This window comes from Eutrigla gurnardus, assembly GCF_963514095.1.
Source record: "Eutrigla gurnardus genome assembly, contig: SCAFFOLD_54, whole genome shotgun sequence".
In the NCBI taxonomy this organism is placed as follows: Eukaryota; Metazoa; Chordata; class Actinopteri; order Perciformes; family Triglidae; genus Eutrigla; species Eutrigla gurnardus.
The window spans coordinates 144,636-160,831 of record NW_028155488.1 but is presented as its reverse complement, the minus strand read 5'-3'; the positions used below and the strand labels follow the sequence as shown (position 1 = coordinate 160,831).

The 16,196-nt window shown below is 48.1% G+C and overlaps 1 protein-coding gene and 1 pseudogene across 2 annotated transcripts; both read right to left on the bottom strand.

Annotated features, from left to right (window-relative positions):
- Positions 1-763: 763 nt before the first annotated feature.
- LOC311010252 (zinc-binding protein A33-like) lies at positions 764-2,244 on the bottom strand (annotated as a pseudogene). Its single transcript has one exon. The product of its transcript is annotated as a zinc-binding protein A33-like (transcript).
- A 10,318-nt stretch (positions 2,245-12,562) lies between these two features.
- On the bottom strand, positions 12,563-15,148 carry LOC311010262 (nuclear factor 7, brain-like; the record flags this gene model as incomplete). The annotated part of the gene is made up of 2 exons (XM_084040796.1): positions 12,563-13,913; positions 15,039-15,148. The coding sequence occupies 2 exons, from the start codon at positions 15,146-15,148 to the stop codon at positions 12,563-12,565; spliced, it is 1,461 nt and encodes a 486-aa protein (XP_083896922.1).
- Positions 15,149-16,196: the final 1,048 nt, after the last annotated feature.

Sequence of the window (16,196 nt, the reverse complement as noted above, 5' to 3'; positions counted from 1 at the left end):
GTGAACAACAAAGCTGAGCGTTATTTAGCTGCCGTAAGTTGTTTTTAACAAAGCAAAGTAAAACTGTCTGTCTGCGGCTCACAGCTCCCTCTCTGTCTCTCTCTCACTGTCTCTTCACTTTCCTCACGTTTGTCTGTTGGTTGCTCCAAAAAAATGGAAGATTGAATTAGGGACAAAAGTTATGTTTACAACCATGAGGTGTGTAGGAAAAACACAGAACTGTGTTAATTACTGGACAGACAGATGTTCAGAAAAAGGAATGGTATATTTACATATTTATACAAGGAGTAGGTCAGTTGGAAAAACCACAGAAACTTTGACTTTGAACGCATCGGTGAACTGAAAAAGCCCCGCCCCCTTTGTTCAGACCTCAGAGTGCCGCAAACAGGAAGTAAGCATTGACAGACAGGCAGGCCGTCCGGCCGTTTTTGATTGGACGGGGTTTTTACAGTCCTGCCACGGCCACAATTTAAAAAATTTAAAAAATAAAATTTTATGTCAGAGCATTTAATGTATTTATTGCTATCGGTATGTTACAAGGATTTCAAGGTATATAACAGAAAGTATTTCTGGATAGAATCACCTACTCAACCTTTAAGTGTATTTGATGGACTTGTTACATTTTCTTGCACTTTTGTTCAAATACGTGAAACTAAAGTAATATATAGAATATGTCTGACAATCAACAGTCACACTTGGTAGAAAGGAAACAGGGAGATTATTACATCAACATTCACTTTTTGTTCCATTCTGAACAGTATATCATTATTTTTGGTTTCAAATGAAAGATTTTCTTTAAAAACCTGAACAAACGACGACCACTACTCTGAAATCCTAATGAGTCGCTGAGAGCTCACCTCCCTCCCTGAACATCACAGAAACCTCACTTTGACATATTTTGATATCAGCTGTTTTAGCATCACCAGCTCGTCCGATATAGAACCAGGGGAAGAGTTTCTCAGTAAACGTGTCTCTGTGAGTGTAGATGGGAGTCATGTCTTCAGGGTTGTAGAAAGGCACCTGCCCCCCATCATAGTCCAGCTGGACTCTGATCCTCTGGAGACTCTTCTTCACTCTGACAGTCTCACCAGCTCCAACAATGTATTTTCCCCCCTCATACAATAAACACCAGATTCCATATTTTGGTGTCACAGATATTTCTCCCTTCCTGTGATATGACTCTTTAGCCAAACCTACAGACCAGTGTCGATGGTCTCCCACCTCCACCTCCCAGCTGTGTTTCCCTGAGCTGAAGCCCTCAGAGCCCAGAACCTTGGCATACTTAGAGTTTCTCTCTGGATTGTCAGGAAGCTGCAGGTTTGTGTCTCCCCGTCTCACCTGGGTCAGATCATCAGACAGACAGAGACTGGAGGATGCAGTGTTTGGGTCCAGAATGACAGGACTGAAGTGGACACCATCCTTCATCTTCTCCCAGACCCTGAAGGACAGGTTGCCCAGATGTTTGGCCACATCTATCAGTGCTCCCGAGACCGGCTGTGGATCTGACAGTGAGGTCTGGACTCTGGTTCTGGTCTGAGTGGATTTATAACTGCTGAGGAACGGCACGTTGTCTTTCTGCAGGTCTTCTTCAACAGCAGAGATACTGTCTGACAGAGAGGAGATCTGATCCTGGATCACCTTCATCTCTCTGCTGATCCTCTTCCTCTTTCAGGAACTGGTGCAGCTTGTTGAACTCTGCTCTGATCTGTGTCTCCGTGGACAACAGCTGCTCCTTGGAGTGTTGAATCATTCCATCGTATGTTTCCTCCACTTGTTTGTGTTTGACCATCTTGTCTTTCAGAGACTTCAAGTCAGATCTCATCCGGTCCTTCAGGTCTCTGACTGCTTGTTCTATAGGAACCACCTTGTGACCCTGGTGGAGAGAAAACTCACACACAGGACACAGAACTCGATCTTCATCCTCGAAGAACAGCCTAGCCTCTTCTGGGTGTTTACACACATCACCTCCACCTTCTCCTCTCCCTTTTCTCTCTCAGGTGATCCAGTTTTCTGTCTCTTGGCAAAGGAGTCAGCCAGTCCCTTCAGGTTGAAGTTCAGCGGAAGAAGTTCTTTGGAGGATTTTCTTTTACAAATGGGACAGTTTTTGTTGTTAGCTTGTTTCCAGAATAGTTGCAGGCAGCTTGAACAGAAGCTGTGGTTGCAGCTCAGAGACACAGGATCACTGAAAGTCTCTGAACACACGTGGCAGGTCAGGTAACTTTCAAGAAGATCTCTCTCAGCCATTTCCTCTGGTGTGAATGATCCTTTAACAGCAAGACTCACCGAAGCTGTATGATCAGTCCGTATGATCCGTGTTAATAGTCCACGTCCTTCTACCTAGAATGGCGTCGAATCACTTTTTACTTTCACTTTCCAACTTTTAAAGTAAAAAAGCTGACATTTCATTCTATCACCACCAGATGGTACTATTTGATTTACTGTCAGATTTCACAGCAACTTTGTATGTAAACAGTTTATTTGTAAGTGAAAAAGAAGATAACTGAGAATATGTATTAACATTGTAAACAAATGTCTGAACACAGAAACACAGAGGCTAAAACATTACAATTCAGAATTTGTGTTTAACACGTTTTATATCAATGTAAATCATCATTTAATTAAATGACAATGTACTCTTCCATGACAGTGAAAATACTATAAAAGAAGTATTTCACTTGTGCATAACATTTCCTCTGAAATTACACAGACACATAATTGTCACCTTTACATCTCATTGTACGCAACACAAACATGAATAAAAACCTAAATGTAAAACCAAACGTACACGACCATTAATGAATCCTCCACCATCAGGCCAGTGTCATCAGTCTCTCACTGGCCTGCAGAGGGCAGTAAAGTAACCAAAAGCTGTACTCAAGTAAGAGTATTGTTATTTAAAAAAAATATGACTCAAGTAGAAGTAAAAAGTAGTCATCCAAATAGTTAATTGAGTAAGAGCAAGAAAGTATTTAGTGGAAAAACTACTCAAGTAAAGAGTAACGTCTGATTTACTGGTTCAATAATCAGAGCATCAACGTAAAATAGACTAAATAGAAAATATAAATGTGCAAATTTAGATATTGCCAAACAATATTTCTGTCACTAAAACAATAATCAATTCAATCTCTACAAAATAACAAAAAATAAGGCAAATTCAGCCACAAGAAACGCTAATAAATCCTCAAGCATGCTCAATTTAGTAGTTTCAAAACATTCTCTTCTGTCTCACTGTCACTCATTTTTATAACAAAGCTTTTGAAACCAGCTCCGTTCCGTCCTCCTGGTAATGCCAGAGATGTTTGGAGCCCATCAGTGCTGCAGCTCAGAGACACAGGATCACTGAAAGTCTCTGAACACACGTGGCAGGTCAGGAAACTTTCAAGAAGATTTCTCTCAGCCATTTCCTCAGCAGAAAGAAAAGTTGTTCCCGGCCGGTGGTTTTGTGTTCTGTCATGTGACTACCTGGCTACGTTTGATTGGTGAAATGGAGTCAAACATAGCTAGTGGCTACTGAAGGGACCTCACCATCAGGACTACAAAAAGCGGCCTATGCAGGCCCAGGAGCCTTCACATACGGTCAGAACAAAGGGACAAAGGGGATAATAAAAAACTACAACCGCCATTTTGGTTTCACTTCTCACCAAGGTGCAACGTGACACAACTGGTGCCCTATTGGCTGACAACCACAGGTACCCCAGGGGGTCCCCGGGAGCAGAAATTGCGCTGCCTTAAGAACTCTCTCTTCCATCGCAACATGACATTGCAATAGGGGGTGAGCTCCTCCACCGCAGCACACCGCTGCAACAGGAGATGAACTTTTAAAGTCTGCAGCGTTTCCTTTGTCTTAGGCCACAGTCTTTTCCCAAACTCGCTAGACGAGCGACAGACTGTTTTCCCCCCATTTTCCGCGACTCGCTCCTTTTCTTTTACTCGTTTTTGGATCCTGAGAGATCGCCGCACCCGCGCAATTCTTTGTTTGCCTGAAGAAGAGGAACGAAAGGTTCCTTTGTTTCAGTGACCAGTCGGAAGGATAACCTCTGCACCCCACTCCTGTCTGAAGTCAGCTGACTAAATCGCCATGCTGTGCGATTCTATTGTTGCCCACGGATGTTAACGGGACAGTGGTGAGGACCCAAATGCGGACAGACAGGAGTTCAGGTGGAATTAACAGGTTTTATTGAAAAGGTTCAACGGCAGGCAAGTTGAGGGTCTGGGGGTGTCCTTGAAGGGGGGCAGGCTGAGGAAGGAGCAGGCAGGGGTGTTACCAGGCGGAGGCTGGTGGAGGTGAGCGGGGCCGGGGAGCAGAGCAGGCAGGCAGGCAGGCAGGTGGGAACAGTGGCTACGATCTGGCAGCGAGCATGTGGCAGGGCTGAGGAGAAGTAGCCTCGGTTATTGCAGGATGGGAAGCAGCTGATGGGGCTCTGCTCTGTCTCAGCACACCTGCAATCACTCACTATGCCTGCACATGCACACCACACACACACACACACACACACACTCAAGCAGTAGCTGTAACAGTACCCCCCCTCCTATGGGCGCCTCCTGGCGCCCGAACGGGCCTGTCAGGGTGGCGGGCGTGGAAGTCCCGAATGAGGGAGGGGTCCAAGATGAGCCGGCGAGGAATCCAGGCACGCTCCTCTGGCCCATAGCCCTCCCAGTCCACAAGGTATTGCCAGCCTCTTCCCCTGCGTCGCACATCCAACAGCCTCTGAATCGATCAGCCGAGGAGGAGGAGGTGCTACAGTGGGGGGAGACAGAGGACTCGACAGGCTTGATCTGGGACACATGAAAGGTAGGATGAATGCGAAGAGATGCGGGGAGCTTCAACCGGACAGCAGAAGGGTTGATAACACGATCAATTACAAATGGCCCAATGAAACGTGGGGACAACTTTTTAGACTCCACCCTCAAGGGGATGTTCCGAGATGACAGCCATACCTTCTGACCAGGGGTGTAAACCGGAGCCACAGCACGGTGACGGTCTACATAGGTCCGGGCTCTATTGGATGCACGGAGAAGTGCCGCCCGGGCTGTCCTCCATGTGCGGCGGCAGCGGCGCAGATGGCTCTGGACCGAGGGCACGGCCACCTCCTCCTCCTGACTTGGAAACAAGGGGGGTTGGTATCCAAGGCAACATTCAAATGGTGACATACCTAGAGAGGCATTGGTGAGGGAGTTATGGGCGTACTCCACCCATGGCAGCTCAGAACTCCACCGGGAGGGGTTAGTAGAGACCACACAGCGAAGGGCGGCTTCCAGCTCCTGATTGACTCGCTCGGTCTGGCCATTGGTCTGTGGATGGAATCCTGAGGAAAGGCTAACAGAACACCCAAGAGCAGAGCAGAAAGCTTTCCATACCCGTGAAATGAACTGGGGGCCTCGGTCCGACACAATATCAACGGGGATACCATGAAAACGAAACACATGAGAGATCAGAAGGTCAGCAGTCTCTCTTGAGGAGGGGAGTTTGGCCAGAGGAATGAAATGGGCTGATTTGGAAAATCTGTCAACAATAGTTAAGATTACCATGTTACCATTCGATGTGGGAAGACCGGTCACAAAATCCAAGGCTATATGGGACCATGGACGACTGGGTACAGGCAGGGGGCGGAGTAGACCAGAGGGGGGTTGAGTCGAAGTCTTGTTTGCGGCACAAACCGGGCAAGCAGTAACAAAGTCCCTGGTGTCCCTGTCCATGGTCGGCCACCAGAAGCACCGCCGAAGGAAGGCCAGAGTACGGCCCACCCCGGGATGACAGGTAAGTCTGGTTGAATGGGCCCATTGGAGGACTTCAGAGCGGACCGACTCTGGAACAAAAAGGGAGTTGTGGGGGGCCATTACCTGGATCGGGTTGATTCTGCTGGGCGCGGCACACACGGGACTCAATGTCCCAGGTCAAGGAGGCCACAATGCAGGATGGGGGTAGAATGGGATCTGATTCCGGAGGTGCATCAGCTGTGAACTGGCGGGACAGGGCATCTGGCTTGGTGTTCCTGGAACCAGGGCGATAAGTCAAGGTGAAATTGAATCTTCCAAAAAACAAGGCCCACCTGGCTTGTCGTGGGTTAAGACGCTTAGCCGTCTGGATGTAGGCCAGGTTCTTGTGGTCCGTCCACACAATGAAAGGCTGGTTGGCTCCCTCCAACCAATGGCGCCACTCCTCCAGTGCCAGTTTGACTGTCAGGAGTTCCCGGTTTCCAACATCATAATTTTTTTCTGCGGAGGACAGCTTGTGAGAGTAAAACGCACAAGGATGCAGTTTATGGTCAGTGGGAGAACGTTGAGAAAGAATGGCTCCGACCCCAGTCTCGGAAGCATCCACCTCGACCACAAACTGAAGATCTGGATCCACCTGGGTGAGAATGGGAGCAGAGGTGAAGCGGCCTTTAAGTTGAAACGCACTCGCAGCCTGTGTAGTCCAGTGGAACTGACGAGAGGTTGAGGTCAGAGCTGTGAGAGGGGCTGCTAGGCGACTATAGTTCTTGATGAATCGCCGGTAAAAATTGGCAAACCCCAAAAACCTCTGTAACTGCTTTCTGGTAGTGGGGACAGGCCACTCAGATACTGCCTCAACCTTAGCGGGATCCATCTTCACCTGCCCCTGTGTGATGACATAGCCCAAAAAGGACACAGTGGAAGCATGGAATTCACATTTGGCAGGCTTGACAAATAACTTGTTCTCCAACAGTCGTTGGAGTACCTGACGGACATGCTGCTGATGAGTTTCAAGGTTAGGTGAAAAGACGAGGATATCATCCAGATAGACGAACACAAACCGCCCGACCATGTCTCGGAGCACATCATTTATGAAGGTCTGAAAAACAGCAGGACCATTTGTTAGACCGAACGGCATCACCAGATATTCAAAATGTCCCAGAGAGGTATTGAAGGCGGTCTTCCACTCATCCCCCTCCCTGACACGGATGAGATGGTAAGCGTTTCGCAGGTCCAGCTTGGTGAATATCTTGGCTCCATGAAGAGGGGAAAAAGCAGAATCGATTAGTGGCAGAGGATAGGTATTCTTGATGGTTATGTTGTTTAGTCCCCGGAAATCAATACAAGGCCTGAGAGTGCCATCTTTCTTACCCACAAAAAAGAACCCTGCACCCACTGGGGAAGAGGATGGTCTGATGAGGCCTGCAGCCAAGGAGTCCCGGATGTACTCCTCCAAAGCCTCCCGCTCAGGACGAGAGAGGTTGTACAGGCGACTGTGGGGGTGCGGTGCGCCCAGCTGCAGGTCGATAGCGCAGTCGTACGGCCGGTGAGGTGGTAATGATAGTGCACGATGTCTACAGAAAACAGGGGCCAGGTCATGATAAACTGGGGGTACAGAAGTCAGGTCAGCTGGCTCAGGAACTGATAGCGGTAAAGACGAGGCAGGAGCAGGGGCTGAATGCAGACAGTTGGCGTGACAAAAATTACTCCAAGAGATTACCTTACCAGTTGACCAGTCAAGTTGGGGGTTGTGTGCCCTCAACCAGGGATAGCCGAGAACCAGGGGAGAGCTGGGGCAGTTTATGACATGAAAACTAATCATCTCCTGATGATTACCTGAGACTCTGAGGAGGACGGGCACAGTCTTGTTAGTCACACGGGTAAGAAATCTATCATTTAGAGCTCTGGCAGTTATAGGCGATTCCAGTGGTACAGTGTCTATAGCCAGCTGTGCTACCATCTTGCTGTCTAAAAAGCTCTCCTCAGCCCCTGAATCAAGGAGAGCACACAAGGGTAATGTCTGGTCCTGCCATATGAGGGAGGCATTGATCTGGGGTCTGGAAGGAGACTGACTACTATGACTCAACAGTAACTCCCCCACTACTGCTGAGCCGGCCCTTTTCCCGGGCGGAGTGGACAGGAGAGTAGAAAATGCCCGGTTTGGCCACAGTACAGACAGCTCCAGGAATTGAACCGGCGCTGCCTCTCCTCTGGCGAGAGTTTGGCTCGGCCCAGTTGCATGGGTTCGGGATCTGGAGGACACTGAGGAATAGAGGCAGTCGGGGGAGAAAAACAAGGTAAGGTTGATGGTGTAGTGGGAGGATTTACCTTACCTGTCTTCTCCCTCCGACGCTCACGGATGCGGTTGTCTATGCGGATGGTCAAGGCAATCAAGATATCCAGTCCCTCGGGCTCCGGGTGAGAAACCAGCTCATCCTTAAGGGTCTCATTGAGGCCGTTCTGAAAGGCCCCCTGGAGTGCCTCCTCATTCCAGCCACTCTCCGTGGCGAGGCAGCGGAAACGGATGGCGAATTCTGCGACAGAGCTGGCACCTTGGCGGATGGAGATCAGTCTCTTGGCAGCGTCTCTCCCCCGGACGGGATGATCAAAAATCTTCCTCATCTCTGCTGTGAAGTCGGGGTAGGAGGAAACAAGCGGAGACTGCTGCTCCCACACCGCTGTGGCCCAGCTGCGTGCAGCCCCCCGGAGACAACCCATCAGGTACGCCACCTTGGCTCGGTCGGAAGCATATGAACTGGGCTGTTGGTCAAAAACAATATTACATTGCATCAAAAAATCTCTACAAGTGCCGAGGTTACCGTCATAGGGCTCTGGAGGCGGCACATGGGGCTCCCGGGTTTGAAGCTGGTTGCTGCCGGTTGCCACGGGGGCTGGGGGACAGTCTTGGGCAGAAAATTGCAGTTGGAGATTTGCCAGGGTCTGTGACATCTCGGTTATCTGAGCCGTGAGTGCTTGCAACACCTCACTGTGTTGCACGAGGACCGCGCCCTGTCCTGTGAGCGCTTGACGGACGGCACCATCCTGGTCCGCTGGGTCCATACTGGCCAGATCGTACTGTTAACGGGACAGTGGTGAGGACCCAAATGCGGACAGACAGGAGTTCAGGTGGAATTAACAGGTTTTATTGAAAAGGTTCAACGGCAGGCAAGTTGAGGGTCTGGGGGTGTCCTTGAAGGGGGGCAGGCTGAGGAAGGAGCAGGCAGGGGTGTTACCAGGCGGAGGCTGGTGGAGGTGAGCGGGGCCGGGGAGCAGAGCAGGCAGGCAGGCAGGTGGGAACAGTGGCTACGATCTGGCAGCGAGCATGTGGCAGGACTGAGGAGAAGTAGCCTCGGTGATTGCAGGATGGGATGCAGCTGATGGGGCTCTGCTCTGTCTCAGCACACCTGCAATCACTCACTATGCCTGCACATGCACACCACACACACACACTCAAGCAGTAGCTGTAACAACGGAAGGAAGGAACACAAACTGTTTTCTTCATTTGAGTCGACCATCGAGAGACAACTGCTACGCCCCGCTCTCGTCTGGACTCAACCGACTCGTCGCGTCCCCTGCTGCCGCCGAGGACTCGCAAACAACAGCCCGCCGCCGCCGGCACGTCAAGTAGCACCGCCGCCGCACAAGACGGACTTACGCACATTGACAAAGTAAGAGGCTATCTGTCTGGGCAGAGACATAAGTTTCATAGTGTAGCATATGCTTGTAATTTTTGTTAACATGTTTTAAGTTTTGAACATGGACTGCCGAGTTGTTTTATGTGTTGTTGTATTTGAATGCTGATTGTGTACCCACGCCGCTGGGTTTCATCTCGGAAACAATGCGTGTCCAACCTCGGACACATTCACAAATTCAGTAAGTGATCTACCATCAGTTAAAGGACCGGGGTCCCGCAGAACGAACGCCAGTTCATTCACGAGCTCCCGTGTGATGGTAATAGCTTACTGATCCTTTGTTTATTACGCGGCCATTCTCTCTCTCTCTTTGTTCTGGCTAACACACATGTGCACACACATACACCGCCCCCACACGTATCCTCTGCCAGCTGTTTCTGTTTCCAGACGCTAAGGAAATAGCTCCATCTGGTGGCTGTACCCGGCCATCTCTCTCTCTCTCTCTCTCTCTCTCCCTCTCTTGCTATTCTATCTGACGTCAGTGGCTCCGCCCCTGAAAGCTGTGAGGAATAGCTCCATCTGGTGGCTGTACCCGGCCATCTCTCCCTCTCTCGCGTTTCTATCTGACGTCAGTGGCTCCGCCCCTGAACGCTTTGAGGAATAGCTCCATCTGGTGGTCGTCCCCGGCCTATCTCTCTCTCTCTCTCTCTCCCTCTCTTGCTATTCTATCTGACGTCAGTGGCTCCGCCCCTGAACGCTTTGAGGAATAGCTCCACCGTGGTCGTCCCCGGCCATCTCTCTCTCTCTCTTCCTCCACACACACGCACACACACACACACACTCCACGTGTGTCTCTTCCTTTGTGTAGCTTAGCTTTGTGTGTTAGGTAGTTAGGTAGTAAGGCTTTGTTAATTGCAGTGTTATTGATTGTAATCATTATTACTGATTTTAATAAATCTTATTATATTATAACTAGCGGTCTCTTGTGCTTGTTGTGTATATGCCACTGGATAACAGCAGGTTGTGAAGGCTAGTGCTTGAATTTCACGCCTTTTTAATTGTTTGATTGTTTTTATACTTCTATGCCAATGATGCCATAGCATAAAATTATGTAAGCCCTCAGAAATCAAATAAATACAGTTTACTCTGAAAGAATGTTAACGAACAACATATAAAAGGTAAGACACAAACCTTTATTCGCTGTAAACCTTTGGAATAATACGTGGAGCATGCTTCAGACATGGATGAGTATATAGAAACCAACAAACACACAGCATTTCCTGTACCAAAGTATGTTCACAGTTCACATATAATAATGCTACCACCCAAAAAAACCTAACCCAAGCGCTTGGATAATTTTCCCTAACGTTGGGGCCCATTCGTAGAGTTGGTGCACATGAAGTTTTATCCGGTCACAAAGCGTTAAACTTGGAAACCAGGACAGTTCACATAGTCTGCTTTAAAACAGTCCCGTCTCTCGGTTCCGTTCCAATGTCAAGTACTCACGCAACCTTCCGTCGCAGATGCAATATGGCGTTAGCCAGCCAGGCCGTAGAGCGATGTCCAGACAGCTCCGCGACGACTCCCGTAGCCCGGGCTACCAGCAACACGTCCTCGTTCCTGGCTGTACCTCGTCCGCTCTGTCCTCACGACTCCCACGAATGTCGTTCCTCGTGTCGCTCCTCGCGTCCGTGTTGTGAAGCAGGCTAGCTCTCTGCTGCGAGCTAACTCACTGCAGCGCTAATGTCGGAGCTAGTGACGAAGACCACGCTATCGCGGCTCGAGAAAAGAAAAACCGTCACCGTCGTGTAAACTAAAACACAATCGATGGAGATATGTGAAAAGAGTCCTCTGACCGATAAAGTCTCTCTCTATATATATATATATTACACACATGCAAAGCAACATGTGAAAGGCATTCTTTTTTTCCAGTATATTTGTATTATCATTCTATGTTTGTATTAACCAGACCTCACATTTAATAGGCTTACTCACAGCACAATGCACGGAACTTAAGATCAAGCCATGAGATCAAAGCGACCAAAATAAAAAGTATAATTTCACCACAAGGTGGCCACCGAGTGCGGACCTGAACACACGTCATTGAACTTTTAACCAATGAGAACCATTCCGCTGTAGCGGAGGTGTGGACAAGCCAGTTGCAGCCACCGTGGACCGCGCTGCCAAGCGCCGCAAGAAGCGGCTCTTAAAAACTGAGCTGCGTTTCAATAACGGTTTGAGTCGCCCTCGCTCACTTGCCCTCAGCCCTTGCTATGACGTCACACGGAGGCCCCTTGGAGGGCGGAGGGAAAGAGGGCGGAGGGGGAGTGAAAGGGGTAAATGGAACACACCTGCCCTCGTTCACTAACAGCCCAGACAATCATGGATCAACCACACGTTGTTGGAGTAGCGCTATACTGCCTATTCCAAATTACACAAAATATGTGGAGACTCATTTCATTGAGACAAAGACGTATTCTACGCTGGATGGCAATACGTCGGCTTATATACTTACACTTGTAAACGGTGGGCTCTGCCATAACTCTGCAACAGACAGTCTAATTGCATAATTTATAAAGAAGAAAGTAGAAAATGAATTAAATTTAATTCATTTTCTACTTTCTTCTTTCTTCTTCTTCCTTGGTGGTGAATAGACAGCAGACAATGGTGTTTGAGGTTCATTATCGCCACCACATGGACATATTTTTCGTGCACCACTGCAATGCATTGTGGGTGATATACAGCTCTGAAGTGACTATCGTTGTTCACTCGATCACTCAGCCCTCAAGGGTCGATCTCACGGAGTTCACTTCAGCTGTTCAGGGAAATGGAACAGCCCTTAAGATGGCGGCGGGGATTCCCCCGAGGGCAAGTGCTTAGGGCAAGTGAGCGAGGGCGACTCAAACCGTTATTGAAACGCAGCTCTTGTTCCCGCGATGTTTTGGGTCACGTGATATGGTCTGTGACGTCTTTGCAGTCTGCTGCTAAGTCGGACACAATTCTAGCCATCATGCATCACTTTCAACACATCACGTTAGGTAGCGCGCTGCAGGCGGCTACATCAAGTCGAACTCGCCTATTGTAAAACGGGAAAAAGGGGATTCTGGGAAATGAAGTCCTCATCCACTCCGTGTTCGAAAACAGTACAAAGGAATAGTCTGCATGTTTTTACCATCACTTATTATAAAAACACAGTAAAATAAAAATGAATGTTTTTACACATTTTTAGAAAACCCTACATCACTTTGACATATTTTGATATCAGCTGTTTTAGCATCACCAGCTCGTCCGATACTGAACCAGGGGAAGAGTTTCTCAGTAAAAGTGTCTCTGTGAGTGTAGATGTGAGTCTTGTCTTCAGGGTTGTAGAAAGACACCTGTCCCCCATCATAGTCCAGCTGGACTCTGATCCTCTGGAGACTCTTCTCCACTCTGACAGTCTCACGAGATCCATTAGTGTATTTTCCCCCACGGTACACTAAACACCAGATTCCATATTTTGGCATCACAGATATCTCTCCCTTCCTGTCATATGCCTCTTTAGCCAACCCTAACAACCAGACAGGATGGTCTCCCACCTCCACCTCCCAGCTGTGTTTCCCTGAGCTGAAGCCCTCAGAGCCCAGAACCTCGGCATACTTAGAGTTTCTCTCTGGATTGTCAGGAAGCTGCAGTTTTTTGTCTCCCTGTCTCACCCGGGTCAGATCATCAGACAGACAGAGACTGGAGGCTGCAGTGTTTGGGTCCAGAATGACAGGACTGAAGTGGACCACATCCTTCATCTTCTCCCAGACCCTGAAGGACAGGTTGCCCAGATGTTTGGCCACATCTATCAGTGCTCCCGAGACCGGCTGTGGATATGACAGTGAGGTCTGGACTCTGGTTCTGGTCTGAGTGGATTTATAACTGCTGAGGAACGGCATGTTGTCTTTCTGCAGGTCTTCTTCAACGGCAGAGATACTGTCTGACATAGAGGAGATCTGATCCTGGATCACCTTCATCTCTCTGCTGATCCTCTTCCCCTTCTGCTCCTCTTCCTCCCTCAGAGCTGCCAGTCTGGACTCCTCTTCCTCTTTCAGGAACTGGTGCAGCTTGTTGAACTCTGCTGTGATCTGTGTCTCCGTGGACAACAGCTGCTTCTTGGAGTGTTGAATCATTCCATCGTATGTTTTCTCCACTTGTTTGTGTTTGACCCTCTTGTCCTGCAGAGACTCCAAGTCAGATCTCATCCGGTCCTTCAGGTCTCTCACTGCTTGTTCTATAGGAATCACCTTGTGACCCTGGTGGATAGGAACCTCACAGACAGGACACACAACTCGATCTTCATCCTCACAAAATAGCCTAGCCTCTTCTGGGTGTTTACTACACACCACCTCCACCTTCTCCTCTCCCTTTTCCGTCTCAGGTGATCCAGTTTTCTGTCTCTCGGCAAAGGAGTCAGCCAGTCCCTTCAGGGTGAAGTTCGGCGGAAGAATATCTTTGGAGGATTTTCTTTTACAAATGGGACAGTTTTTGTTGTTAGCTTGTTCCCAGAATCGTTGCAGGCAGCTTGAACAGAAGCTGTGGCTGCAGCCCAGAAACACAGGATCACTGAAAGTCTCTGAACACACGTGGCAGGTCAGGAAACTTTCAAGAAGATCTCTCTCAGCCATTTCCTCTGGTGTGAATGATCCTTTAACAGCAAGACTCACCAAAGCTGTGTGATCAGTCTGTATGATCCGTGTTAATAGTCCACGTCCTTCTACCTGGAATGGCGTTGAATCACCTGTCAGTTTCACATTCCAACATTTTAAGTAAACAAGCTGACATTTCATTCTATCACCAGCAGATGGTAGTATTTGATTTACTGTCAGATTTCACAGCAACTTTGTATGTAAACAGTTTATTTGTAAGTGAAAAAGAAGATAACTGAGAATATGTATTGACATTGTAAACAAATGGCTGAAGACAGAAACACAGAGGCTAAAACATTACAATTCAGAATTTGTGTTTAACACGTTTTGTATCTATGTAAATCATCATTTAATTAAATGACAATGTACTCTTCCAAGACAGTGGAAATACTATAAAAGAAGTATTTCACTTGTGCAAAACATTTCCTCTGAAATTACACAGACACATAATAGTCACCTTTACATCTCATTGTACACAACAAAAACATGAATAAAAACCTAAATGTAAAACAAAACCTACACGACCATTAATGAATCCTCCACCATCAGGCCAGTATCATCAGTCTCTCACTGGCCTGCAGAGGGCAGTAGAGTAACCAAAAGCTGTACTTAAGTAAGAGTATTGTTACTTTCTAATAATATGAGTCAAGTAGAAGTAAAAAGTAATCATCCAAATAGTTACTTGATTAAGAGCTAGAAAGTATTTAGTGGAAAAACTACTCAAGTACTGAGTAACGTCTGATTTACTGGTTCAATAATCAGAGCATCAACGTTAAATAGAAAATATAAATGTGCAAATTTAGATATTGCCAAACAATATTTCTGCCACTAAAACAATAATCAATTCAATCTCTACAAAATAACCAAAAATAAGGCAAATTCAGCCACAAGAAACACTAATAAATCCTCAAGCATGCTCAATATAGTAGTTTCAAAACATTCTCTTTTTGTCTCACTGTCACTCATTTTTACAACAAAGCTTTTGAAACCAGCTCCGTTCCGTCCTCCTGGTAATGACAGAGATGTTTGGAGCCCATCAGTGCTGCAGCTCAGAGACACAGGATCACTGAAAGTCTCTGAACACACGTGGCAGGTCAGGAAACTTTCAAAAAGATCTCTCTCAGCCATTTCCTCTGGTGTGAATGATCCTTTAACAGCAAGACTCACCAAAGCTGTGTCCTTTTAGGGATTACAATCCTTATTATCCGTGTTCATAGTCCACGTCCTCGACAAAACATGATACAACATGACAAAGTTCACACCGGTGTGGACTTTGTCATAAGAATACCAGGAGGACGGAGGGAGGCGTGGATGTTAGCGTGGCCCGCCACAGAGCACCAGCAGAAAGAAAAGTTGTACCCGGCCGGTGGTTTTGTGTTCTGTCATGTGACTACCTGGCTACGTTTGATTGGTGAAATGGAGTCAAACATAGCTAGTGGCTACTGAAGGGACCTCACCATCAGGACTACACAAAGCGGCCTACGCAGGCCCAGGAGCCTTCACATGCGGTCAGAACAAAGGGACAAAGGGGATAATAAAAAACTACAACCGCCATTTTGGTTTCACTTCTCACCAAGGTGCGAAGTGCAACGTCACACAACTGGTGCCCTATTGGCTGACAACCACAGGTACCCCAGGGGGTCCCCGGGAGCAGCCGTGAGGTATAAAAATTGCGCCGCCTTAAGAACTCTCTCTTCCATCGCAACACGACGTTGCAACAGGGGGTGAGCTCCTCCACCGCAGCACACCGCTGCAACAGGAGATGAACTTTTAACGTCTGCAGCGTTTCCTTTGTCTTAGGCCACAGTCTTTTCCCAAACTCGCTAGACCAGCGACAGACTGTTTTCCCCCCGTTTTCCGCGACTCGCCCCTTTTCTTTTACTCGTTTTTGGATCCTGAGAGATCGCCGCACCCGCCCGATTCTTTGTCTGCCTGCAGAAGAGGAACGAACGGTTCCTTTGTTTCAGTGACCAGTTGGAAGGATAACCTCTGCCCCCGCTCCTGTCTGAAGTCAGCTGACTAAATCGCCAAGCTGTGCGATTTTATTGTTGCCCACGGAAGGAAGGAACACAAACTGTTTTCTTCATTCGAGTCGACCATCGAGAGACAACTGCTACGCCCCGCTCTCGTCTGGACTCCACCGACTCGTCGCGTCCCCTGCTGCCGCCGAGGACTC